At 43.2% G+C, this 26,905-nt stretch overlaps 2 protein-coding genes across 3 annotated transcripts in view; one reads left to right on the top strand and one right to left on the bottom strand.

Annotated features, from left to right (window-relative positions):
* The window catches only part of NUP93 (nucleoporin 93), a 65,396-nt gene that overhangs the window by 5,941 nt on the left and 32,550 nt on the right, over window positions 1-26,905 (top strand). For both annotated transcript variants that reach the window (XM_068129524.2, XM_068129523.2), the window contains exons 5-11: window positions 162-224; window positions 1,388-1,516; window positions 1,610-1,684; window positions 9,562-9,654; window positions 17,324-17,463; window positions 18,381-18,513; window positions 25,114-25,271. In XM_068129524.2, coding sequence (XP_067985625.1) covers window positions 162-224; window positions 1,388-1,516; window positions 1,610-1,684; window positions 9,562-9,654; window positions 17,324-17,463; window positions 18,381-18,513; window positions 25,114-25,271 — 791 coding nt within the window. The remainder of the gene's footprint in view (window positions 1-161; window positions 225-1,387; window positions 1,517-1,609; window positions 1,685-9,561; window positions 9,655-17,323; window positions 17,464-18,380; window positions 18,514-25,113; window positions 25,272-26,905) is intronic.
* The window catches only part of LOC137435608 (palmitoyltransferase ZDHHC7-like), a 64,003-nt gene continuing 50,312 nt past the window's right edge, over window positions 13,215-26,905 (bottom strand). The window contains exon 6 of the mRNA XM_068129528.2: window positions 13,215-13,662. Coding sequence (XP_067985629.1) covers window positions 13,505-13,662 — 158 coding nt within the window. The 3' untranslated portion in view covers window positions 13,215-13,504. The remainder of the gene's footprint in view (window positions 13,663-26,905) is intronic.

The following is a 26,905-nucleotide window of genomic DNA, read 5'->3' as shown; positions in this document are numbered from 1 at the left end:
TGATGTGCTTTTTCCTGGGTTAAAAGTACACGACATGATGAACAAATCACTGTAACTGGGATTTTTTAAAATGTGGGATTGTAGCATCATGAGCTGACGCTTAGATGTGAATACCAAACAGGTCAATCCAAAGCCTGTTTTTGTTTTTTCCCCCATTTCAGAGTTTTCTGAAAAATGAAAGGGATAATGCTCATCTCTCGGTCATTCAAGACTGTCACAGACAGGTGAGCTTGTCTTTCTGGGATGTTGCCAACTCAACTTTATATGAGTGGCCAACCTTCTACAGTTCACACAAGGTTTCCTGAAAAATAAGCTAAGAAGTGATAGGATATGGTAGAAAAGCACTTATGAGGTTGATCACAAATTTACTATGGTATCTTGATCATTAAACTTCCCTCTATAGCAGAGGTCGAGGCTTATACTTGTTCTCGGGTTTCTTTCTACAATTGGTGCCCCCAGTTTTTAATGGTACCTCCGAGTTTCTTAGACCCCTAGGAGTACTAAACCACAACTTATGTTTTTCTCCATTTTTTCTGCCAATGTCTACCCGAGCTGCATCTCGGAGCTGGCTGTGACTTTCGGAATGAGATTTTGCATCAATATCAATAATGGGAATAAAAAGAATGAAGGGGTGTAATTTTTTAATGTCAACCTAATTTTTAAGGTTATGACACGATTGTAGAATTTTTTTTTCCTTTTTTATCATAACGCGACATTTTTGTCCAATCGGAATTAATCTGCCCTCCCTTGATAGCCTAGATTGATGTACATTTACATCACACCCTTCTGGGTTAAAGGTCAACATAAAATGGCAGTCTGAAAAAGAACGGGTTTTTTTGCCAATGCGGAATTTCAAAGACCGCTTGACGTTCCAAGATGTTGTTGCATCATAATAGTGTACTTGCATTGAAGTTGTGTGCCTGATATTTGATTTGTGTCCTTGACCTACATTTTTCGGTTTGTGACCTAATTTAAATAAAAAAACACCTTTTCGATCATAATGAATAATTTTCGTCTGATTTTCATGAGGTTGAGTTTTCTGGATAGATTGTAGATGGGGACACATTTTCTTAATTTACTCTATCCATAAATTTGAAGGTCAAAGTCATATGGTGGTCCGAAAATAATATGCCGTCATTGGATAGGAGGTGCCACCGGGGAGGCCTACCATTGGTGATCACTTTGTGATCGCAGATATAGAGTTATTAACTACTACAACAGTTTCAACTAAATTTCAACAACAGAAATTAAAGATTTGTTAATTGATCTTTAAAACTAGCAACTTCAACTTTTGTTCCTACATTGTGTTACTTTCCCATCGCTTTAAAAAATGAATTGCATGCTAATACACACCTTTTTACAAGTTTTATTTATGGTTTTCCTGAAGACCTTTGAAATCGCAGAGAAAAGCCACTGGGACAGCCTGCTGGTGAATTGGGAGCAGGAGAAGCAGCGGATCCTGAACACTCTACTTGCTGCTGAAGATGAAACATTTGATATTCTTCCTGAGGCAGAGGTATTTGTGAAAAACCAAAATACAATAATAAACCACAAATGAACAACGTACAATGAAACGGCAACTTTACCGTGAGTTGAATGTGTCTTGCAGCGAAGTTACATGACTGAGAATGTGCCCTTCGGACGCAGTGTGTTAAACAGCACCGAGCTGGCATATGCACGGCAGGTATGTATTTTATTTATTTATTATTTATTATGCACTCTGCTTTACACAGAGCGTCGGTTCTGCCATAGCAGTTGCTTGGCAGGGGTTACAATCTTGGATGGCTCGCCATTCTGACGCAGGATACTCGGCAAAGGGTGCAGGAATTTTGTAATTTGGCTATGATGCTGGCGCTAACTCGCCTACTTTTTGTGGAGAATACGATGGGATCCGGATCTTTAATGTCCACTCGCTAATCACAGCCGACGAGACGAGTTTAACGTCCATCTGAAGCACAGCACATGCATTAATGCCTTTCTGTACATGCAAAACACCAAGGTGACAGTTTGTAGCTGGGTCGAGATTCAAACCCACACTAAACAGCTCAGAAGTGAGTGTCAGGGGCATCGAGAGGGGATGTCAGGGGGAGTCGCTGCCTCGGGTCCCAGGGTTTGTTGAGGGGCCCGAACTTCTCCTGTATTTTTTTTCAACAGTACAGTGAAACCCCTTATCGGCTCATCCTCATTTCCTCATCATTGCATTTAAACCCAGAAGCTGATTTTGCTTTCCTTTCCGGCTTTCTTGCCTTTAACAAAACAACATTTACCGAGCCTTGCGGAACACCGCACATTATTGCCATTTTAAAGGATTTTTCTCCACCATAATTTACAAATTGAGTTCGATTTAATAAATAATTTCTAAACCACTGTAAAGGTAATCCTCATGTACCATAATGTGCCAATTTACCACATAAAATCTCATGATCAATTGCATCGAATACTTTTTGGAAATCTATAAACACTCCAAGAGTTATTCTACCCTCATCCAAAAACATTAAACGTATCATTTGCTAAATTTATTAGGGTTAATTTAGTACTGTATTGTTTACAAAAACCAAACTGCTGTTTATAAAATATTCGATTCATTTCTAAAAAAAAAACAACTATTCTTTAATCCACCAATTTTTCAAACATCTTGGCTAGAACCGACAATACAACTATTGGTCGATAATTACCTGGATTGTCTTTTTGTCCTTTCTTATGAATTGGTGTTACTTTAGATATTTTCATTAATTCTGGAAATCTTCCCGTCAAAAAAGACTGATTAAATATATATGTTAACGGTTTGACAATAAAATGTGCTGCATCTTTTATTAATTGAGCTGGCATATTATCATAGCCACATGCTTTATCTCTCTCTAAGATGCGAGTTTGTCCTCAACCTCACATTATATAATGGGTTTCCAGATTAATGAACATCCAACTTCATTACCAAGATATTGTCGCGCAACTCTGATTAACACCAGAGTTGCGGATGCCGATCACGAAGGCTTTAACTCCTGAGGCGGAAGCTCAATAGCGGATTCCAAAATCTAATCTAAAAACCTAAGCGCGCGGAATGGAGGGAAACAGCGTAAGTCCCCGCAGCCTTATCTATTGAATTAACCAGGAAACTGCGTTCAAGTATTATGTACAAAAAGTAATATAAGGGTTTATTGGGAAAAGCAAGGACAGGAAAAGCACGCGCCGATAATAAATCTAATAAGAAGCCTAAATTGGGATCCCACACACAACAGATATCAAACACGATACGAGGGAGATGAATTAAAGAAAAGAACACGTCACGTCACGTCGTGTACAGTGTACGCGGAGCTCGGGCTTATCTTGTCTTTGTCATCTTGGTGGCTGCCGTCCAACACCGCTCCTTCCGCCCCGATCGCACACCACGAGGTCCCTCGCTCCAAGTCCCACAAGGCCTCGCTCCAAGCGCCACGCGTCCCACGCAGGCTAGCGGCTCCACACGAGGTCGACTCGGACCAAAGTCCTGCCGCGTCTCAAACCCAACTGCTCAAAACGGACTCGGCTCTGTGCTCAAACTCTTGACTGCGCACTGCTTGGGCTCGCTGCGCTCAACTCAAATTTCTGATCCAACTGCCAGCAAAGGCGTCCGATGCTCACTCAGCTCATGCTGAACTCAGGATCTCAACTCGGGATCCAACTCTCCGGACTGCCTCTCTCAACTGAACTCAGGATCTCAACTCGACTCGGGTGCACATGAACTCTTGACCGCCTCAAAATGGCGTCCGGCCCTCGGCAACATCTCTGCCGATGACGTCAGCATTGGCGCACTCCCCAGCCAATCAGAGCCTCCCCCGGCTCGCCAGCTTGTCCAGGGGCATGCCCACTGCGCCACTGCCACTCCCGTCCCGACTCCGTGGTCACAGCACGTGCTATGCGAGGTGGGTAGGCCTCTCGGAGGTGTAAATGGTGGCAGCCAAGGGTGGCAGTGTTCCAGCCTGATTTCTTCCTAAGTCATGTCAGGGGGGAGGGCGTCATTTAGTGTTGTACTAAAGGTCCTAACTAATGTTTAAGTGGTGTGCAGTGCCATAATGGACAAAGGTTTGACTACCAGGTGAGACATACAAGGGCTCCACCGATTATTCCCTACACGAACTAACACACGAATCTCCTGGTAGATTCACAATTATACACCTTAACCGACAAAACGCCTAAACATGGACTTATTACAGGAATGTTCCTTATCGCGACATCTCGAAGCATGTTACCTGCTCAGATCTACTCTGCTCTACATTTTGCTCTACCAAATTCGTAACAATATTTACTAAAATTATCATTTACAGCAGTATCAGGGATTTTGTGGGCTAAATTATGACCAACATTTACAATGAAGTCATTAAAGGCTTCCCCTATTTCTGTATCAGATTTCTGTCTGTCTGTCTACAAATATCAGTTTATACAACAAACAACAACATGCATTTTAAAGGCCATTTTCCCTGCTAGAGCGGGGGTTAGCCTTGCGGTCCCCATGACAATCTTCTCCATTTTGCCCTATTTTCTGCATCTCTCCTTGTTAACCCCCTTGCCCGCATTTCTTCTTCCACCATCTTTAGCCAAGTCTTTCTCGGTCTTCCCCGTCCTCTGCTTCCTTCTACATTCATTTCCACCACTCTTCTCAACCAGTCACTTTCATCCTTCCTCAACACATGACCAAACCATCTCAACCTGTTCCTCTTCACAGCATCAATCACAGGCTCTATTCCCATCATCTTTCGCAATTCATCATTTGTCTTCCTCTCTCTCAACGATACTCCGCACATCCGTCGAACCATTCGCATTTCCACCCTTTCCAACCTTCGTTGCTGCTCTACGTTCATTACCCATGTCTCGCTCCCATAAATCATAACACTTCTCACACATGCAGCATACACCTTTCCCTTCAGCTTCAACGACACTCCCCTCATCATCAGCACGCCACTCAGTTCCCGAAACTTCTTCCATGCACATCTCACTCGAGCAACCGTTGCCGAGTCTGATCCACATTCTCCATTCAGCATGTCTCCGAGGTAGCAAAATGTTTTCACACCTTCCAGCTTCACGCCGTCTCCAAGATCCAACTCAACATTTCCTCCATCTGCAGCTCCCTCTGTGCACACCTTACATTTGAATGTAGCTGCCACACTGGTTAATGACCCTCTCAGACCACTACATTTTTGATGAACCCACTCAGCGCACATTGTACATTGAATGGAGTTCACTCCGACACCCTTCCTACACACAGCACAGGGCCACTTCCCAGTTCTTTCCACCTCACCAAATGCTTTACCACTTGCCATCACCTTCGTCTTTCCGATATTCACCTTCAGACCTTTTGTCTCCATACATTCCTTCCACGTGTTCATCTTTTCCTTCAGTCCATCCATACTTTCCGCAATCAACACCAGATCATCTGCATACAACAACTCCCACGGTAAACCCTCCTTTACGTTCTGAGCCAGCACCTCCATCACAGCTACAAATAGTAGTGGACTTAGTACCGACCCCTGATGCACTCCCACCTTCACCTCAAACTCACCACTGTTCCCGTCCTTCGTCCTTACAGCTGTGCGCGCTCTTTTGTACATTGCCATCACTACTCTGATCAATCATTCCTCCACTCCTAACTTCCTCAATGCCCATGTCAATACTTTGCGTGGTACCCTATCGAATGCTTTCTCCAGATCAACAAACCCAAGAAACAACTTCTTCCTCTTCTCCATGTACTTCTCCTGCAACTGCCTCACAATGAAAAGCGCGTCTGTCGTTCCTCTTCCTGGCATGAATCCAAACTGCATTTCGTCGATCTTCACTTTCTTCCTTATCCTCCTCTCCAACACCCTTTCCAATACCTTCATTCCATGCTCCAATAACTTTATCGCTCGGTACGAGCCACACTCCAGAGGGTCACCTTTCCCCATGTATAGAGGGACGAGGGTACTCAGTTCCCAATCCACTGGAATGCGGCCTTCTTTCACCACCAGATTACAGATCTCTGTCATTCTCTTCACACCCCAACTTCCTGCTGCCTTCAACATATCTCCCACAACTCCCGTCGGCCCTCCCGCTTTTCTACCCTTCATTGCTTTTATCGCTTCCTCAACTTCCTTCTCAGTTATCTTCTCTGCCGGTCCTAAAACTGGGTTACTCTCTATGTTGCCATCCCATTCATTCTCTGTATTCAACAGCATTTCCATATATCTTTTCCATCTGGGTCGACAACGATTTGTCCCACTTCATCCTTCAAGCAACTCACCCCCATCACATCACACCTCTCTTTCGCTATGTGCTTTGCAATCCTGAATACCGCTTTCTGACCCTCTTCCGAATCCAAGCGTTCTCCGAACATTTTCCTACATGCCTCCTGCGCCTTTGCTACCTCTTTCTTTGCAGCCTTCCTGGCTGCCTTATAACTTTCATGCTCTGCTGTTTCTGCTCCCGTACCCTTCGCTTTCTGCCACTCCTTGAACTTCTTCCTCTTCTCGTCAATCCTCTTTCCAACTTCATCATCCCACCACCATGTTTCCGAGTGCCTCGGTGGTCCTTTTGTCCATCCACATACCTCACCAACGGCTCCCAACAGACTAGCTTTCATCGACATCCAACCACTTTCAAGCTCAACCACATCATCCTCGACCCTACTCAGCCTCTCTTTTAATGCCTCCCTTACTGTCACCTCTTTCAACCTCCACACCTTCATTCTCGGTTGGTACTTCACCCGCCGAGCTCTCCTCGCACCTTTCACCCATACGTCGCAGACAACCAAGTGGTGCTGTGAAACAGCCTCCTCCCCCGGGATCACCTTTGTGTCCCGGAGGTGCCCCCTATCTCGCCTACGCACCATCAGGTAGTCAACGGTTGTCGTCGACCCACCTGACGTGTATGTAACAAGCTTATTATCCTCTTTCTGGAACTGAGTATTACAAATCAACAAATCAGCTCCATCAGCAAACTCCAAAATCCTTTCACCTTCTCCATTTCTCACACCATATCCGTAACCCCCATGAACTCCGTCAAAACCATCCATACTCCTTCCCACGTGTCCATTTAGGTCTCCTCCTACCACAACAACTTCCTCATCTTTCACGTTTTCCATCAGCTTCTCTATCGCACACCAGAACTTGTCCTTTTCTTCATCGCTTCGACCAACCTGCGGAGCATATCCCGAGATGACGTTCACCAAGAGCTTTCCAATCATCATTTTCACCATCATCAACCTATCACTCACTCTCGTCACACTCACCACACTGTCTACAAACTCCTCAGAAAACAGGACACCAACACCATTCACGCCCTCCAGGCACCCTTGCCACACAAACTTGTATTTCTGTCCCTGCCTACCCTTCACCATTCTCACACCACTTACCTTCCATCTCGTCTCTTGCACACAACATATGTCCACTCTTCTTCTGACCAATACTTCCACCACTTCTCCTGATCTCCCTGTCATTGTCCCTACATTCCATGTCCCAAACCTCAGAAACCGATCTCCACTTCGGGCTGTACCCTGCCCATATGTACTTGTAATTGTCATGGTTCCCTTTTTGAGGCAATGTTTTTATGGCCGGATGCCATTCCTGACGCCAACCCTCTTGGTCGTCTTTTACGACACGCAGGGATACGGTGTACCTATTCTTATCCAGGGTACACACCGGGAAACGTTTAAAACATGGAAATTCTGGGGGGTGGGGGGGGGGGGGGCGTCAAGGGAAAGATAAAATGAAAATAAACCCCTTCAGCCAGCACTTAGCTTGGCGTCCCAAAGAGTACTTTCAGGAGCTTGGCGGCTGTTGAAACTGGGGTAGCCACTCATGCGGGAAGTGGTCCAAAATGGCGGTGTCGAACACCGCGCGTCGAAGACACAACAAGCGTGAGGCGAGCAGATTAGACGGCCTCCTTTCGATTCTCTACCGTCAAGTCCAATGCGGTCTTCAGCTTCCAAGAGCCCAGCAGTTGTCCAAAACCTCGTGTGGGGAAATGTGGTATCTGTCCGTCGTCTTGTCCACCGTCCACACGCGGCTCCAAGCTCCGGCGCGAGGAAGCCCTCTGTCCGCCCGCACGCTTCGCCAGGCCCCGATGCTTTATACGACTTGCTTTATACGCATTGTTAAAAGTAAATAATGACAGATGTTTTCTTTCACAATCTTGCGAGATTTCCAGAACTCCTCGGCGTCAAGGGAAAGATAAAATGAAAATAAACCCTTTCAGCCGGCACTTAGCTTGGCGTCCCAAAGAGTACTTTCAGGAGCTTGGCGGCTGTTGAAACTGGGTTAGCCACTCATGCGGGAAGTGGTCCAAAAATATCCAAAAAGATCCGAAAGATCCAAAAATCAGTTTATGATTGACGAAAAACTTAATTTCAATTGAATTTTATTTTTTGAACACGAACACGAACCTGCAGTTTAGCTGTGCTTTGGCTCTGCATTTGGCGAATTGTATGGAATCTTGTCCTGATTGCACATGCACAGAGAGGAGTGGGATCATTTTTCACTGTATCCTTTCCTGGCAGTGAAACAAAATTGAAAATCATAACAAACAGGAAACTTGCTGATTTAAGGAAGTCATATAGGACACAAACAACAGGCACGAATAACTTATGTAACACGTTAAATAAGGTGGTGTAAAAGACGTGGCATCAACAGCGGTAAACTTCTGAAAATATTTTTTTCTACAACCTACAAAATCTTTCGTTTATTTCAGTTGAATTATGTACTTGAATACTGTAGGTGTAGAACAAGTCGCCTTTCTTGCACTTCCAAAAACCTTCCATTTAGCGGGACTTGCACACAATATTACGGCTTTTTACATAATCTCGACCAATCAAATTTGCTGCTCACAGACCTCGCCCCTTGCCTTTTGTATTGATGCTTTCATGTGCTCATGTCACGTAATTTTTATGGTGAAAAGAGCTATTGTTGCCAAGGACACTCAAAATCTGGACACAAATTGCATCCTCTTGAGTGGCGTACATAATAACGACCATTCCAAATTTATTTAATAATTTTGCATTATTTACTTTTCTTGTTCACATGATTTATGACCTTTTGTACAAATGTTTACAGTTCTTCCCATTTTTTTTGGATTGCTTTTGTGAAAATTTATATTTTGTGCTCACTTGTCTTGTGCAATTTAATCACCTTGTTTTTTTTCTCTGTTCGTACGTCAAAGTGGCGACCTGTTTAAGATTGTAACCAAAGGCAAGAAACTGCTTTGGCAGAACTGACGCTTTGTATTGAGTATGGTACATGATGGTTCCCAAACTGGGCATTGAAACATTTACTGCCTGATGCCCCATTACAGGACCATCAATGATTTGCAACCTTTCCTGAAAATGACAAAGGTCAAAATGGCCCTCCAATATGGCAATATTGGTATTTAAGAACTTTCATTACCAATTATTGTGTAGTGTTTTATCTAATACTGTATTTATGATTTTTTTTTTGTATGTGCCTCCTTCTCCATCCATGGTTCAATGAAACCATATTTTATTCAAACTCAGGAGTAGTCGGTCACATTTTGCGTTTTGTCGGCATCCTATTGAATGTATATTTATTTGGTCTTGGGCAGGTATACATGTATAATGAGAAGATTGTGCAGGGACTGCAGCGGCCCAAATTTGTGTCCATGTTTGCCAGCGCGGCTGAGAGCATGGATGACAAAGTGAGTTTCAAATTGACATTGATTCTGCCATAGATTCTGTATTAGTGAACACATTGTTTCCCTACCACCCTGCTGTCACACTTTACATGAGTGTTAATTCAGTTAAATTCAGTAGTACACATTCCTTTGCCATCCACATATTTCTTCCTGCTGGTTTCTAGTTTAAATTGTAAGTTAATTTAATTGCACAAAGCTGGTGATAATCAGTGTTTGTCGCTATTTTTAGGTTATGAGTGTACCCTTTCCCTATGAAAACGACAGGAAGGGTCATTCCTCTCTGCGGTATATAGATTACAGTAGATCTAGGCTCGGGCCTCAAGAATGTCAGAGGTGTGTTCATTTACCAACTTTCTTGTAGATCACTCACCAAGTGGCTTAAGCATCAAGCAAGCACTCCATTCAAAACCGTTATAAGGAACGGCTGGCTTGGCATGCCAGATTTTCAGACGAGCAGGCCAGATAGCTATTTGGTAACTGAACACACCACAGTTTTCCTCCCTTTCAGTTTAGTGTTAAACAGCAGTAGCGACTTGTCCAAAAGGTAAAGATACTTGTTTATGTTTTATCATTTTTGTTTTTTTTACTTCCGGTAAGGGTTTTCCACGAAACGCCACCATGAGCTACAGGGTGTTTCAAAAATGTAGACTATTTGAATGTTTTTTTTTTTTTTTTGTAGAAAATTTACAAAAGGTAGCAAGTTCAGTGATGCATTAATGGAAAGCAAACGCCATGCCATTTTCAAATCGCTCATTATTACCCTTGCCTGAGGAGAGGGTATTGCATTTGAGTGAGTTTGTCTGTCTGTTTGTTTGTCTGCACAGAATAAATATGATTTTCTCTGCAACCGTTGGTCCGAATGGCAGGAAATTTTCACCATAGGTGCACCTCCACCTGTAGAATTTTTAATGATAATTATGTCGTAGGTCACGTGGTTTGGCCGCCATCTTGGAAAAACCAAAAAACTTTGTACCTCTATATCTCCGAAAGCGCTGCATAGAAAAAATGGAGACATGGTTCATTGTAAAGAACTCTCCATGTGGAATAACATCTGTTAATGATAATGTCACAGGTGCCTCCATTATGACATCATAATTCGACAAGTACAAAACTTCATCCAATTAAGATGCAATTTCTTGAGCATAATCTAGGGATAAATTGGTGGAGAAAAAATAATAATGTCATCGGTCACGTGTTTGGCCGCCATATTTGTTTTAACACAAAAGCCTTAAAAACCACTGAAAACACATCCTGGCGAGGGTCTGCTATCTCTGATTGCTCTTTCTTGTTCTGCTTGTAATTGACATTTTCAATGTGTGCTCTGCCTCTGTTCAAACAGGCTTTGATCCTGACTCCAAAATTCACCACAACTTGTCTGAAAGTGGCTGGAGTGGTGGCCTGATGGTAGTCCTCCACCTCCTGCTTCAGGACAGCTAGGGTTTGAGGTTTGTTGGCGTAAACTTGACCTTTGGCAGCACTCCAAAAGAAAAAAATACAATGGATTCAGATCTGGGCTGTGGGGCGCCCACTCATGTGCTCGGCCCAGGCTGATGACATGATTTCCAAACGGCTAGTGGAGCAAGTTGATGGTTTCACCTGCAGTGTGTGGTGGTGCACCGTCCGGCATGAACCATGCAAGTCTGAGTTGTTTTGGAGACAGTAGTTGAGCGAGATCAGCATGGAATTGGAGTAAAATCTCACAGTACTGCTTGCCATTGACTGTTACCGTCTTTATCATTGGCATCCTCGAACCATTACGGTCCCAGCATACCCCATCTGGCATTCAATGCACAGAAGCAAGTGGATTTGGGGCCCTTGGGAGACATTTGAGACACCTCCTCAGGCGTCTCAGCACCCCAGAAGACGTTGTTGTGATTGTTGATGGCCCCATTCAAATTGAAGTGTGCTTCGTCACTGAACCACAAGGTGTTAATCCAATTTGGGTACCTTTCCATTCAGTTCCTGAACCAATCACACATTGATACTCGTCTTGCCATGTCATTCAGAGTTAGTTTATACTTTACAGATACTATGCAGGGTTCGAGTTTAAATTCAGAAGTGAGAATGGTCCACACAGATGATAGAAAGATTGCCAGTTCTCGGGAACGCCGAAACCTAATTTCTTAGGAATTTCGATAACAGAATCTCTCACAAGATCAATGCTCCCTTGGTCCTTGGTAACACTTGGTGAGCGGCCACTGTTGCCTTTATTTTAATTTTCACGCTTCCATGTGCTTGGAAGCACTCCACAAACCGCTGAGTGCTCCCATTGGAAGGTCCATCATGGGTGTGAACATTGTAATACTTGCAGTATCGTCGGCCCACCTGCACGTGGGATTTTGTCTCAGATCACAGTCACAATTTTCACTTTTTGTTCCACTGTGAACACCATAGTTGACGTAGGGTCCTGCTGACTACTTGTTAAAAATGGCATACCACCACCACCATAGCCTACAAGAGAGTAGGGTAAAGCATTAGAAACGACAGAATATCGGGCGACTCAAATGGTCCACTTTTCTTGAAACGCCCTGCATTTCTACGCATTAACATGGAATTTGTCCAAGGAGGAAAACCTCTGGGGGAGGGGGGATATTATAGTATTAATATTGTTCTGTAATAACATTAATATTATGCTCTTATCTTTAGTTTAATGTTGTTATTACTTTTCTTATTATCATTTGTGTCTGCCTTGGGGATGGAGGTGGGAGGCTGGGAAGTTAAATTGCTACAACTTCCATGGTGTAACCCTTAGTCCCCCTGTCAAGTTTGGTTGCGATTGGATAAGTAATGACTGAATGTATCACGGTTAAAAAATGGTTAGACAGACAGACACCAAATTGCATATTTTAGTATGATTGCTGCATTCATATAAATTAAACTAGAGCGAAGTCAATGGTGCACCTAAATGTTTCACTAGGAATGACCCAATATCAAATTTTGAGTTAAAAAAATAATCTTCTGCTTTGACGCCTGTGACCGCAAGACACCAACCACCCTCTATGCATGTACCGGAAATCAAATCTAAACTCGTTTCATCTTTCATACGTCCCCAAATTTTGATTGCATATACAAAGTTTATACCTGGTGTTTGCCTAATGTTTAGGGTGGTGGGCTTTGGATCCTAAGGACCTGAGTTCGAATCCCGTTCAGCTGTTGAATTAATACCAGGTGGGGTTGACTCAGCCTGAAATCCTTCCGAGGTCGGTGAAATGAGTATCAGGGTAATGGGTCCTCTCTCAAGGAGGTTGGTGGCAGGATTTGCGCTCCGGCCGCCGTACAAATACCTAATTCCGTAGCACACAGTGGTGTGTGTCGGGATGGTGCTGAGGAATCGTCCAAGGATGCAGCGACGTGCTGATCCAGGGTACGCTTATATATATATATATATATATATATATATTGTTGCGGATAAGGATGTTGATTTGCCGAGAGGATGGCCCCGCGGCCGAACAGTTACCCCGACTAACCCGATTCCCGAACGTTGGCCGGATCGCGCCACAGATATTCAATGGGGAAAAGACTAAAGCGAAGGATGTGAAGAAGAAGAAGAAGAAGACAACGGGTAAGGAATACGAATATAATTTATTTACTATTTACAACCAAAAGTAACCAAGGAAGAAGGAAAGATAAGAAAATAATTTACAGAAGAATTCAGAGACACAGTGCAACGCTAGCTTATACAACTTAATTAACCCAGGGACAGAACAAACAAAACAAACTCACGTACACAAGAAGGATGGAAAGGCAGGAGGGAAAGGAAGGTCCAAGGATGCTGCAACACGATCGGCGCGTTTGGCAGCCGCCGTTCCTTCGCGGCCCCGCTCAAAACTGCCGTCCAGGCCCCAAGCTGCGGTTACTGAAGCTGCTGTTGTTGAAGCTGCTGTGTTGCTGCGTGGACGTCGCGTGCTTTCTCCAGGCTTCTTGCTGTTAACTCCTTTTTTTGGTCCAACTTTGGCGAGCAAGGCGACGAATAGCAGGCTTTGTGCTTCCCTGGATATCCTCTTGCAGTACCTTGCGCGCGCGCTTTAAAAGCGCCTCCGGCGATCAAGCCGCCGGCCTTTAGGACACGCCCATCGGTCAGCTCGCCTCGGCCCTGATTGGTGGGCACAGGCCCTCTGACCCCGAGCTGAGCACATGCTTAATGGCGGCTATTGGGGTGAAATCAGCAACCCACCGCTGTAACAAACCTGTGCCCCGTGCAGTTGGCAATGGAGGCTTGGAGGGGATGTAATTGGCAATCGAGGCTTGGCAATGAAAGTTTTTGGGAGTGGGAATGGGGAATGAAAGGAATCTACTCTATTTCACTTGGTGCAATGGAGTGTCATCTTAATGGAAGACAAGGCCTTACCCTAATACACATAATAAAGATATAACTATCAACCAGGGGGAAATCTATGATTGGCTGACGTGATTGTTTATGACCTAATTATGGGACGCCCTTTGACCTTTATACATAACTTGAGTAAGGAGGGTCCAGAATAAAGCAATATTTCACAACAATTTACGATACAATACAACACAATAAAAAAAACCACAATCCTCATATCTGCAACAATATATATATATATATATATATATATATATATATATAGTTTCATTAGATAGTGTTTAAATGTAGTGATAAATATACTCTTCAGTTGACTTCCATTTAAAAATACCAAACAGTAATGATTGAATTTTAAAATGTAACGAATATGAGCAATCTGCTTTATGGAGTACTGCTATGGAGAAACTATCTGTGGAGTACTGCTTTCCCCTCTGGGCTGGTGCTCCTGCCTCACACCGAGCTCGGCTTCACACTGTAGAAACCAAGGCTTTCAGAATCATTGGTATCTCCCGTGATGAATCTGATTCTGAGAGCCTTTCACTCTCTCACCGCAGGCAGGTTGGTGGGCTTTGTCTTCTACCGACTCCTCTCTGGCCTTGCATCCCCTCTGTCCGTCCATCTGTCCCTCAAATATTCCTGCAGGACACACAATCTCTGTCTCTCTCTCTCTCTCTCTCTCTCTCTCTCTCTCTCTCTCTCTGTCTCTGTCTCTGTCTCTGTCTGTCTCTCTCTCTCTCTCTCTCTCTCTCTCTCTGTCTCTGTCTCTGTCTCTCTCTCTGTCTCCCCTCCCTTTATTATGTGTTCTATGTGTTGGCTCTCATACGAGCCTAGACTAAGTATCTGAAAACAAATCGGCAAAAGTATGTCTGATAGAAAGATTAATTGATTAGGTTGAGGGTGGGATCACTGGTGGAGAATCATAGCAGGTATATAATCACCTCTGAATATTAAGAAAGGCTGCTACATGTAGTAACATACTTGTTGTAGAGTCTGATGTTTATTCACTTTTAGCTTATGAAAATAAATGGTGAGGTTGTGGACACTGTTGAGGTTCCAGGCTGAAAGTGTCGAAACCTAACTCCAAGGGCCTTTCACTCACTCACTGCAGGCAGGTAGGTGGTCTTTCTGTCTTCTACTGACTCCTGTCCAGCCTTGCTCCCCTAGCTCTGCATGTGCTCTGTCCCCAAAATATTTCTGCAGGTCGCACAAGATCTGCCAGCAACCCTCTTATGGTTAAACTGCCAAAATCAAGACTCCCCCGTTAATTCACCCCAGATCCACTTTTTTTTGAAATCCCGACTTTTCTTTCCTGGAAGTTCTAGCAGTGTCCATGTGTTTTATACATTTCCCACCCCCCCCCCTCCCCGCCTTCCCATGCCTCCTCCCCCCAAGCCCTTTCCCTCCCACAGATCTTCCGTTGTCCCTGTTCTCTGCTGTTGTACTTGTGTGCTTCCCTCTCTCTCCCCATCTTGTCTCCCGCTCCCTTTATTGTATGTTTTGTGTGTCCGTTTTTTTGTGTGATTGATGTTAGCTCTTACACGAGCCTCAATCTTTTATACCAAAAAACCCCCAAAAAGAACAAAAATAAACCTCGAATAAGAACAGAGCCCAGGCAGCTTATGATCCAGGTAGTCAGAAAATCAATCAACCGCTTACACATGATTGTTTTTCTTCCTCGAGGCGGACAACTAGTGTGAGATTTCCGATGGAGATATAATTAAGTGTAGGATGTTTTTGAATGAGTATGATTTCTAACATCTCTTAAATGTTCATGATATAATGTATTAGGAGTAATAACTGTTACATCCCCTCCTCCCTCTCCTCTTTAGAATAAGCAAAGCACAAAAGTTATGAAAACTGTCACACAATCATACTGTCATAATTACAAAACTCAGGAACAGTTTAACACACAACTATGTTATATATGTATATATATATTGTTGGGGATATGGGAATTGTGTGGGTAATCTGATGTAAATTTTCCCCTTTTTGTATGCTGTAAATCTTGTAAATATCACCCTCCAATAATATAAAGATCAAAAGTCGCCCGTAGTTAATCCATCGCATACACGTAGCCAATCTTAAATTCCCCTCGTAGTTATGTCCTTAATACATGTTAGTATAAGGCTCTGTGGCCCACTAGTTCATTACGTTGCATCAATCAAATAAGACAGGTCCCTCCGACGCCCCATGGCATCTTCCAAGTGCCAGGTTTAGCCACTTTGCTGCATTTCATCTCCCGTCCACTTTGCTGCATTTTGACTCCTTTAGCCACTTTGCTGCATTTCATCTGCCGTCCACTTTGCTGCATTTGACTCCATTATGCACGAGGTAACCTCGGAGAAGAAAGGCGTGTCCCCACCTCGTCATAGAGGGGAGGAGTGAGTCAGCCCCACTCAACCAACCAAGAAGAAGGGGTTGGACTTGGAGAGGGTGTGGAGAGAAACATCGAGTAGGTTCGCGAAGGTTCAAGGGCGTGGCGTATATAACCCGCACGACGACGCCCCCAAGAGAGACGCGCAAGGAAAGAGAAATACGTGCGATGATCGCGCAGGCAGGAGATCGGAGAGAAAGACGCGTCAGACGATTTGGAAAGAAGGGGAGGACCAAAAGAGCCAGAGGCGTGCAACGAGATACGTGTGCCGACGTCGCCCTGCTCGCTCCCAGCCTGACAAGGACCGGCTTGCTGTGCGCCCTGCCAAGCCTTCCAGCTTGTGGTTCGACCTTCTCCCTCCAGCAAAAACCAACCTGCAATTTCCCCATTCGTGTACGTGAGTTTGTTCTGTGTGTCTTGTCCCTGGGTTAATTAAGACTGTTAATAGGTAAGCTAACGATTTCACTGTGTCACCTGCTTTTTTCCATTTCCCTGTATATAACCTTGACTGCTCCTTTTGCTTTAGTGTGTGTAAATAATAAATCCTGTTATTCCTCTGTACGTCTTCTTCTTCCTCTTCACATTCGGTCGCTTTAGAGGTTTCCATATTGAATATCTGTGGCGCGATTTTGGCCAACGTTCAGGAATCGAGTTAGTCGGGGTAACTGTTCGGGTGCGGCGGCCATCCGCTCGGCCAATTAACATCCTAGCCGCGTCCGTAACAATATATATATATATATATATATATATATATATATATATATATATATATATATATATATATATATATATATATATATATATATATATATATATATACACATATATGGCTATAACCAAGGGAAAACAAGTACAGCCTACACCTGTGGCACGTGATAAGTCAGTCCAACACAACACACATTCCTGGATCACACTAATTAGGAATGTTATCGTCTCACATGTTTATTGCTACAATTCGATCTCTTTTGCAGAATGTTGTTGACCTCTGGGCTATGGTCCAGCAGATGACAGAGGTTGGTATGGAACCCTCGAGGGATACACAGACCTTTCGCACAAGCAAAAGGACACAGATGGCTTTTGTTAGGCAAGCCCTGGACTACCTAGAAAGCAGGTATTTTAAAATTTAATTTAATTGTCAGGTATTTCAGATTCTCCTGCATTTCACCTCGCCTTGTGTATTGATATGTAAGTAAGGAGACATTAGAACATCGATTGGAGAAGAGTTTGTAATTTGGGAAAATTGTTTGCCTGGAAAGCTGACCTTTATGTTTCGTTCTTGTCTTTTTTCTCAATATTGTTCATGGCTTTTTTGCTCTAATCTTAATTATGCAGACACACATAGTTCCTCTTTACCTGGGACGTGGTGCAGCTCTACAAGAGCTTGGCGTGGTTGTTGTTGTTGTGGTTCTTGGTGGGGGGTCGATTTTTAAAATGTGCACACATTGGTCAGACAACTGCCAGACCCCATCCACATTTGTCACTTGACTCCACCCACCATGGCACCCAGAATACATAATATGGCCTAAGACATCAGTAGTAAGGTTTAATCAAGCCCTTCAGCACACATGGTACATGCCTCCCTAAAAAAAAAGCGTGGGCCTAAGATATTAGGACAGGCCTCTGCTGTGATTATATGCTGCTCGGGTTTGTTACGTCAGATTTCAATTGGTTTTGTTTAGGTCAAGTGTTGCTCACAATGAGGGACCCAAAAAAAATCAAATCAATGGTGAATAAAAAATATTGGTAAGGTTTACTCAAGCCCGTCAGCACGCATGGTACGCACTTCCCTAAAAAAAATTAAAATGGTGTTGCATAATTTTTGAACAGCCCCATATTGGGGTTAAATAGTCTGGCCGTGTGATATATTAGCTTGTTCTGATATAACAGTGGCAGAGCGCATTAAATGTGTTTCCCAATCACGATGTTCATCTTTTAACTTTGCGCGTTTCCCAATCGGCCCGTTACCGGATTGTGTCGCACGTTGTGACCACAGCAAGTTCATTCTTGTTTCTATGTATCTCCTGTTAGTTACAAGCAGTACGTGACAGCTGCAGTATACGGGAACCTGCAGCAAGCCCAGCTGGGTGGCATTCCTGGTACTCTGCACCTTATTCACAGTTTCCTGAATGTGAAACTACCAACACATGTTCAAGGGTTGCAGGTTCGATACCAGAAACTGCGCCATTCTCTTCTTATTTTTAAATTTTGATTATAGCTGTGCGTATAGTGATTTGTGCAGCACTGTTGCTTTTCATACAATTCCTTTAACATTTGGTTGCTTTGACTGGACATTTTTTATGGAGACTCTGTGAAGCAGATGTGAGAGAATAAAAAACTGGTCGTACTGGTGAAGGCTAGTGTCGATTTGCATAGACGGACAGGTAAAACAACCGAATAACTCAACAGGATGCTAATTGAAGTAGGCTTACTCTGTGGGAAGCAAGAAGCTGACGTTTCTGACATTAGCCCTTTGTCCCTTTGCTCAGACAGAGCGTTAACTCCCAAAACGTCAGCTTCTCCTTGCTTCCTATGGCGGCTAGCAGACTTGGTGATAGTTTGACGATTTAAATATGTGTAAATAATTATTACAAGAACAGGTTGGGAAACATTGGGAAAGTATCATGGGTGCAGTTAGACTTAATTATATTATTTATTGAACAATTAAAGTCTGAAAATGAATTGCACTGACTTTCATAAAAAACAAGACCAAAAGTCCAACAGTGGCATAGCCGGGCTTGTAAAATATTATAAACCACAAACACATATTATTAGCTTTTCAAACAGTCGCTAATGCTGCTTATAACATTAAACAAAGAGATTTGGAGGAATCCCGACATCCGTGAGGTAAGTTTTACTTACGGAACTGAGCGAAGATCTACTGTAATCTATATACCCCACAAGGGTTGGGGTGTGCTCATTTACCAAGCAGCTAGCTGGCGTTTGCCAAGCCAGCCGTTCCTTAAGGATTTTGAATGCAATGCTTCCTCGAATGCTTAATCCATTTGGCGATCTAATCCCTCCACAAGAAACTTGGTAAATGAACACACACACCCAATGTTCTTGAGACCCGACCATAGATCGACTGTAATCTATCTACCCCAAAGAGGAATGACCTTTCCTGCCGCTCTCAAAGTGAGCGGGTGTTTACGCTGTAATGACGACCGGACACAAAACTGCCACTACTTTAATATATATATAAGATATATATTTAACCTCCAGTAACGTTGCAGTCACTACAAAGGGATTAGTGTTACGATTAGATTTACTATAATAATAACGTTGTGCGTTATCATTATGAAAATTATATATATATATTTAAAACCGAGGTGAATTCCTTACTTCTGCGGTTCCACAGCTTCAATCCATAAACTCTCCATTCACGACATTGGGATTAAAGTGTTATGGTTATACTTACTATAATATTATTATTATTATGAAAACGATACGACTGAAACGATACCACTGTATTAAGAAACCAGGGCTTAATTTGTCCGAAGCGGAAGGTGAGTCATAACACCGAAGGCCTATACATGTACCGTATTGTTGGAAGAGACGTAACGCCGAAGCTTTTGATATTTGATGGTCATTTTAACAATCGGTTTGTTTGTGTTTCACACTGAATGAAAAACGTAAAGGTAGAGCATGGCGATTGTGATATATGACAGGTCCGACCATATGTTCGGCATGAATGGCATATAAATCAAAATGGTGGTGTGTGGAGAGTCATCCGTCGTGCTGCCGTAATGACATCAGACGTAATCGCATCACCATGTCATGTGACCAGATTCTCAGCTCTGACTGGTGTCAGGACAAACGCTGTTCGAGACGGCTCTGCCCGATGGGCTACGCTGTAAAAATTGCATACAATTGCAAACTTTAAAAAACTAGAACTGCACTCGGTAGAGTGCATACCTCTGCCAGGCTGAACAGTTTGGTTTTTATCCCAATGATAGGCCTGATCTGGATTCGGACCTGAACCAAAATCTAATCGGCTTGTTCTTGTCACCTAACCAACTCATCCCCCAAATTTAGTCATAACTCGTCCATAACTTTTTCAAATATCATGTTGTATATCGCTTTTCGCCTGATCTCTCAATGGTGAAGAATCACTTAAATTATTTTAAATAACTCTCGTATCCGAATCCATATTCAGATCTTCACCAAAATCGAATCGATTCGGTCTTGTCACACACACAACCTGTCCACCAAGTTTCATCCAAATCCGTCCATAACATTTTGAGATATCGTGCCAAGTATCGGTTTTAGCCCGATCACTCAATGGTGAAGAATCACTTTAAAAATTATCTGATCCTATTCAAATCTTCACCAAAATGGAATCCAGTCTTCCTTGTCACATACCCAACATCTCCACCAAGTTTCGTCCGAATCCATCCACAACTTTTTGAGACATCTTGTTCACAGACAGACAGACAAACAAACAAACAGACAGTTGTGAAAACATAACCTCCATCCACCTTCGGTGGCGGAGGTAATAACTAGTTCACCTGTTCCATACGGGAGCGTCAGGAAAGGTCATTCCTCTCTGTGGTATATAGATCATAGTGCATCTAGGGTCGGGCATCAAGAACATCGGGGGTGTGTTCATTTACCAAGTTTCTTGTAGAAAGCTCGCCAAGTAGTTTAAGCATTCGAGCAAGCACTTCATTCAAAACCGTTTATACGGAACGGCTGGCTTGGCAAGCGCTAGCTAGCTGCTTGGTAACCGAACACACCCTGGATTTCATCCCTTTCAGTTTTGTGTTCGAGCAACTGTTTTAAAAGGTAATCAAACGTGTGTGTGGTTTATGATATTTTTACTTTGGTAGAGGGTGCTCCCACCAAAACGGCACGATAAGCTGTTTATACACGTTAACACTGTGTTTATTCAAGGAGAAAACACCCCTTGGTGAAACGTGATATCTATATAATAATACCGTAAGGACTCGACTTTGTTATCCCTTTTACGCCGCACCCAGTGACCCGATGCCCACGGCACTAATGGAGTTACGATCTACGAACCGTGCTCTTTGTTTATCACATACAGACATACTCGAAAAATCTGACGTTGGGGCCCAAAAGCATCCGATTAACTGCCGATACGACGCCATCTTACGACGCCATCGTATTGGCGTCTGCTGGGCGAAGGCGAAGCGAGCCGTCCGCTGATTGGACAGTCGAGTGGTGTGAACATGGGTGGAGTGAACCAAATGGTCTTTTTATTCCCTTGAACATTTTAAATTAGGATATATAAGGAAACGTCTTTATCGTCATTTTAATAAAGTTAAATGGAGTGACGTTGCGATACTCGGGGTGCGTTGCATAAATCCTCGTAACTCAGAGAGGTGTAGCAGGTGGCGAGACGTAAGGAAGCTTAAAGATAACGAGCTGAAAACAGACGAACGATATGTCAATCTCTTTCTACACCAAACGGAAATAAAAGTATGAGAGCGGGAAGGCATGGCCTGAGCACTTGGAGCAGAGAGGACTGATTGGACTTAACTTAAAGAGAAAAAATTGGAGCTTACCGGAAGAAGAAGATCCCATGAGCGCTGCCGTCACTTATCGAGGTGTGTTGAGGTCTGAAGAGATGAGGTGGTTTCTAGGAGTGATTTGCACCTTTTTACTGCTTGAGGTGAGTTCGGTTCATGTTTTGTGACTCGTAGATTTATTAATCAAAACACGGTCACAGTGGCGTCAGGCACTGTGACCGTGTATGTGACTCATATTCGCGATTACCACAGAAGCACATCGACTGGGAGTATCTATATAATAATAGCGTAAGGACTCGACTTTGTTATCCCTTTTACGCCGCACCCAGTGACCCGATGCCCACGGCACTAATGGATTTACCATCTATCCCCGATGCCATCCATAATGGTACACTCTATCCATACACCACATCCTCCCTTCCATGGATGTTCCACGGGTTTCGGCTAGTCAGTATTAATATTGTTGGTTCACGAGTTATCAAACAGAGTGACCACTATATTCGTCATGGGTGTGTGTCTGTCTGTGTCTGTCTGTCTGTCCGCAGCATAACTACCCGATGATATCATCCGATCTTGATGAAACTTGGGTGGGAGGTTGATATCATGATCTAGTTGTGTCCTGCCTAGAGTGGGCGTATTGCGCCCATTGTGGGCAGAGCGACGCCCGAAAAAGATGTCTTTTTAGGGGGTAATCGAGTTCAAGCTACATCTTCTCCGAGGGGTTTGGTGAAATCTGACAGGGGTTTCGGTATTTGGTTAGGCCAATGTCATGTGTCTAGCCCCACGAAGCTCGATTTTTCATTTTCACTCCAAGGTCAAGGTCACAAGGTCACGAAATTTGGAAAAGTCGATTTTTGATGGTTTTATTGCATTCGCTTCCTGATAGGGTGAAATGTCGTACATGATCTTATATTATCACATAAATCATGAAATACAAGTTTTCCAACAAATTTCAGAATCTTTGACCTTTGAAGGTCACAAAGGTCAAAGTTTCAAAGTTGTCGGAATCTAACCGAATTTTCGGTATTGTGCAGCTAATTAACGTCATAACTGATTATACATTATTTTCTATCTCATTTCAATGTCAGTAACCTTCGTTTTGACATTTCCGGGCCTGGCCTGTCCGGGCCTGTTTCGGTTATAGTCTGTCCTTTGTCATTGAATCCCTCTCGCACGTGAACCATCGTCGTCTCCTGACTTGTTTTGTATTAACATTAATATTATGCTATTATATTTTGTGTTACGTTTGTTATTAGAAGCGGGCTTGGAAAAACGTCACAACAAAGCTGTCTTGATACGGTTATACACCTCAACATGCAACCCCATTGATAGGGAAAACCCCATCTTGGGGAGGAGGGCAAATTAATTTGTTACAACCTTCATTGTGTGACCTAATGCACAAAAGAGCGCGCACTGCTGTAAGGACGAAGGACGGGAACAGTGGTGAGTTTGAGGTGAAGGTGGGAGTGCATCAGGGGTCGGTACTAAGTCCACTACTATTTGTAGCTGTGATGGAGGTGCTGGCTCAGAACGTAAAGGAGGGTTTACCGTGGGAGTTGTTGTATGCAGATGATCTGGTGTTGATTGCGGAAAGTATGGATGGACTGAAGGAAAAGATGAACAAGTGGAAGGAATGTATGGAGACAAAAGGTCTGAAGGTGAATATTGGGAAGACGAAGGTGATGGCAAGTGGTAAAGCATATGGTGAGGTGAAAAGAACTGGGAAGTGGCCCTGTGCTGTGTGCAGGAAGGGTGTCGGAGTGAACTCCATTCAATGTACAATGTGCGCTGAGTGGGTTCATCAAAAATGTAGTGGTCTGAGAGGGTCATTAGCCAGTGTGGCAGCTACATTCAAATGTAAGGTGTGCACAGAGGGAGCTGCAGATGAAGGAAATGTTGAGTTGGATCTTGGAGACGGCATGAAGCTGGAAGGTGTGAAAACATTTTGCTACCTCGGAGACGTGCTGAATGGAGAAGGTGGATCAGACTCGGCAACGGTTGCTCGAGTGAGATGTGCATGGAAGAAGTTTCGCGAACTGAGTGGCGTGCTGATAAGGAGGGGAGTGTCGTTGAAGCTGAAGGTAAAGGTGTATGCTGTATGTGTGAGAAGTGTTATGATTTATGGGAGCGAGACATGGGTAATGAACGTAGAGCAGCAACGAAGGTTGGAAAGGGTGGAAAAGCGAATGGTTCGATGGATGTGCGGAGTATCGTTGAGAGAGAGGAAGACAAATGATGAATTGCGAAAGATGATGGGAATAGAGCCTGTGATTGATGCTGTGAAGAGGAACAGGTTGAGATAGTTTGGTCATGTGTTGAGGAAGGATGAAAGTGACTGGTTGAGAAGAGTGATGGAAATGAATGTAGAAGGAAGTAGAGTACGGGGAAGACCGAGAAAGACTTGGCTAAAGATGGTGGAAGAAGAAATGTGGGCAAGGGGGTTAACAAGGAGAGATGCAGAAAATAGGGCAAAATGGAGAAGATTGTCATGGGGACCGCAAGGTTAGCCCCCGCTCTAGCAGAGAAAATGACCTTAAAATGCATGTTGTTGTTGTTGGCTTCATTGTGTGACCTCACTTTCTCCTCCTGTCAAGTTTGGTTGAGATTGGGTAAGTAACGACCGAATGTATCACGGTCAAAAAATTGTCAGACAAACAGACAGACAAACAGACAGACACCAAATTGCGTATTTTAGTATGATGATCTGAACATTTCAACAGTCCTGATATTGAAATTGACCAGAAAAAAAAGTTATTATGACCACCACCTAAGGTGTATGGAGGTTATGTTCACCCCTGTGTGTTTGTTTGTCTGTGTGCTGGATATCTGAAAAAGTTAGGGGCTGATTTGGACGAAACTTGGTGGACAGATTTGGTGTGGGACAGAACAAGCCGATTAGATTTTGGTTAAGACCTGCATGCAGTTTTGGCCTATCATTGGGATACAAAACGTAAAATGTTCAGCCTGGCGGAGGTATGCGCTCTACCAAGAGCCGTTCTAGTTTGTCAACCTGCATTCATTTGCCTGTTTCCAACGAAGATCCACTTCAGACTGGAACCGCACTCCCTCTAATGTGAAAGCTTTGATGGTTCAAGTGTGTGTCTTCAAAAGTTATGAAGAGTGTAATTTAACTTAGCAACCATCATATTTGCCTTGTGATTTTGTATATCTTTAACTACCGTACAGTAAGTATTTCTGCCAATATCATCATGCACCTTTGTATAATTTTCTACACTCACTTGTATTTATTGGCAATGATGGGAATCTTGTAGGATGGCGAAGTGGATGGTCACCCTGTTTGGGCATTACTCTACTACTGCCTGCGCTGTGGGGATGTTGCTGCTGCACTGACTGTAGCAAGGCGTGCTCAGGCTCAACTCGGGGAATTTCTCACTTGGCTACAAGAATATGCCCAGGATGATGGCAGAAGGTATCTGTGTACCGCAATGTCTTCCCCCTCATCATTTATGATGTATAATGGTTACAAAGTTGTTGTTTTCTGATTACACAAAGCTCAATAACCCATCCTTACTGTTGACTTAACATATTCAGACGCTGACATTATTTGTTGCCTCCGCCACCAAAGAAAGGTGCATGGAGTTATGTTTTCACCCATGTCTGTTTGTCTGTCTGTTTGTTACTCGCAAAATCGAAGATTTTTCAAGTATATTGGTCGGTTGCGTTTGTGACTCTGTTAGTTTGTCACCGGCCTACAGGTCACAATTTTCAACCGATCTTCACCAAACTTCACCAAGTGGTAGAGTTGGTCAAATGCCAGAAGCCTATTGTTTTTGGGGTCAATAGGTCAAAAGGTCAACATAGGCCAAAGGTCACCAACTTTGCTAAATTTCTAAAATCCTCAATTTTCATCCGATTGACTTGAAATTTGAAGACCACTTGCATATCTGGTCATTGAATTCAACCACCAAGAATTTTTGAAGTCAACATAGGCCAAATGGTCAACATAGGCCAAATTTCTAAAATCCTCAATTTTCATCCAATTGACTTGAAATTTGGAGAGGACTTGCACATCTGGTCACTGAATTCAACCACCAAGTATTCTTGAGGTCAACATAGGCCAAAAGGTCAACATAGGCCAAATTTCTAAAATCCTCAATTTTCATCGATTGACTTGAAAATTGAACAGCATTTGCATATCTGCTCACTGAATTCACCCACCAAGTATTTTTGAGGTCAACATAGGCCAAAAGATCAACATAGGCCAAATTTCTAAAATCCTCAATTTTCATCCAATTGACTTTAAATTTGAAGAGGACTTGCATATCTGGTCACTGAATTCAACCACAAATTATATTTTTGGTGAACATTGGCCAAAAGCTCAACATAGGCCAAAAGGTCAACATAGGCCAAATTTCTAAAATCCTCATTTTTCATCCAATTGACTTGAAATTTGAAGAGGACTTGCATATCTGGTCACTGAATTCAACCACCAAGTATATTTGAGGTCAACATCGGAAGGTCAACATAGGCCACATTTCTAAAATCCTAAATTTTCATCTAATTGATGTGAAATTTGAAGAGGACTTGCATATCTGGTTACTGAATTCAACCACCAAGTATTTTTGAGGTCACCATAGGCCAAAAGGTCAACATAGGCCATCATGTATCATTGGAAAACTTTTGGGGGAGGGTGGATTTTGCAAGTATCGTGCTACGCATGACGTTTTCTTGTTATTCTGTTTGTTTGTCACTCGCCTAAAGGTCACAATTCTAAACCGATCCTCATGAAACTTCACCAAGTTGTAGAGGTCGTCACAGTTGAGAAGCCTATTGATTTTGAGGTCAAAGGTCATCTGGAGGTCAAATTTTTAAATCGACATTTTTCATCCTATTGACCTGAAAATTGAACAGCATTTGTATATCGAGTCACTAAATAAGGAAACCAACTATTTTTGAGGTGAAAAGGTCAAAGGTCAACTCCAGGTCAAACTTCCAAAATCATCAATTTTCATCCGATTGACCTGAGCTTTCATTTCATTGACCCGAGATCGTCAATTTTAATCTTGATGAAATGGACAATTTGATGTATCCATGACAACTTTT

The sequence above is a fragment of the Myxine glutinosa genome, chromosome 9, assembly GCF_964187855.1.
Source record: "Myxine glutinosa chromosome 9, kmMyxGlut1.1, whole genome shotgun sequence".
NCBI lineage: Eukaryota > Metazoa > Chordata > Myxini > Myxiniformes > Myxinidae > Myxine > Myxine glutinosa.
This window is presented reverse-complemented; position numbering and strand designations above follow the sequence as displayed.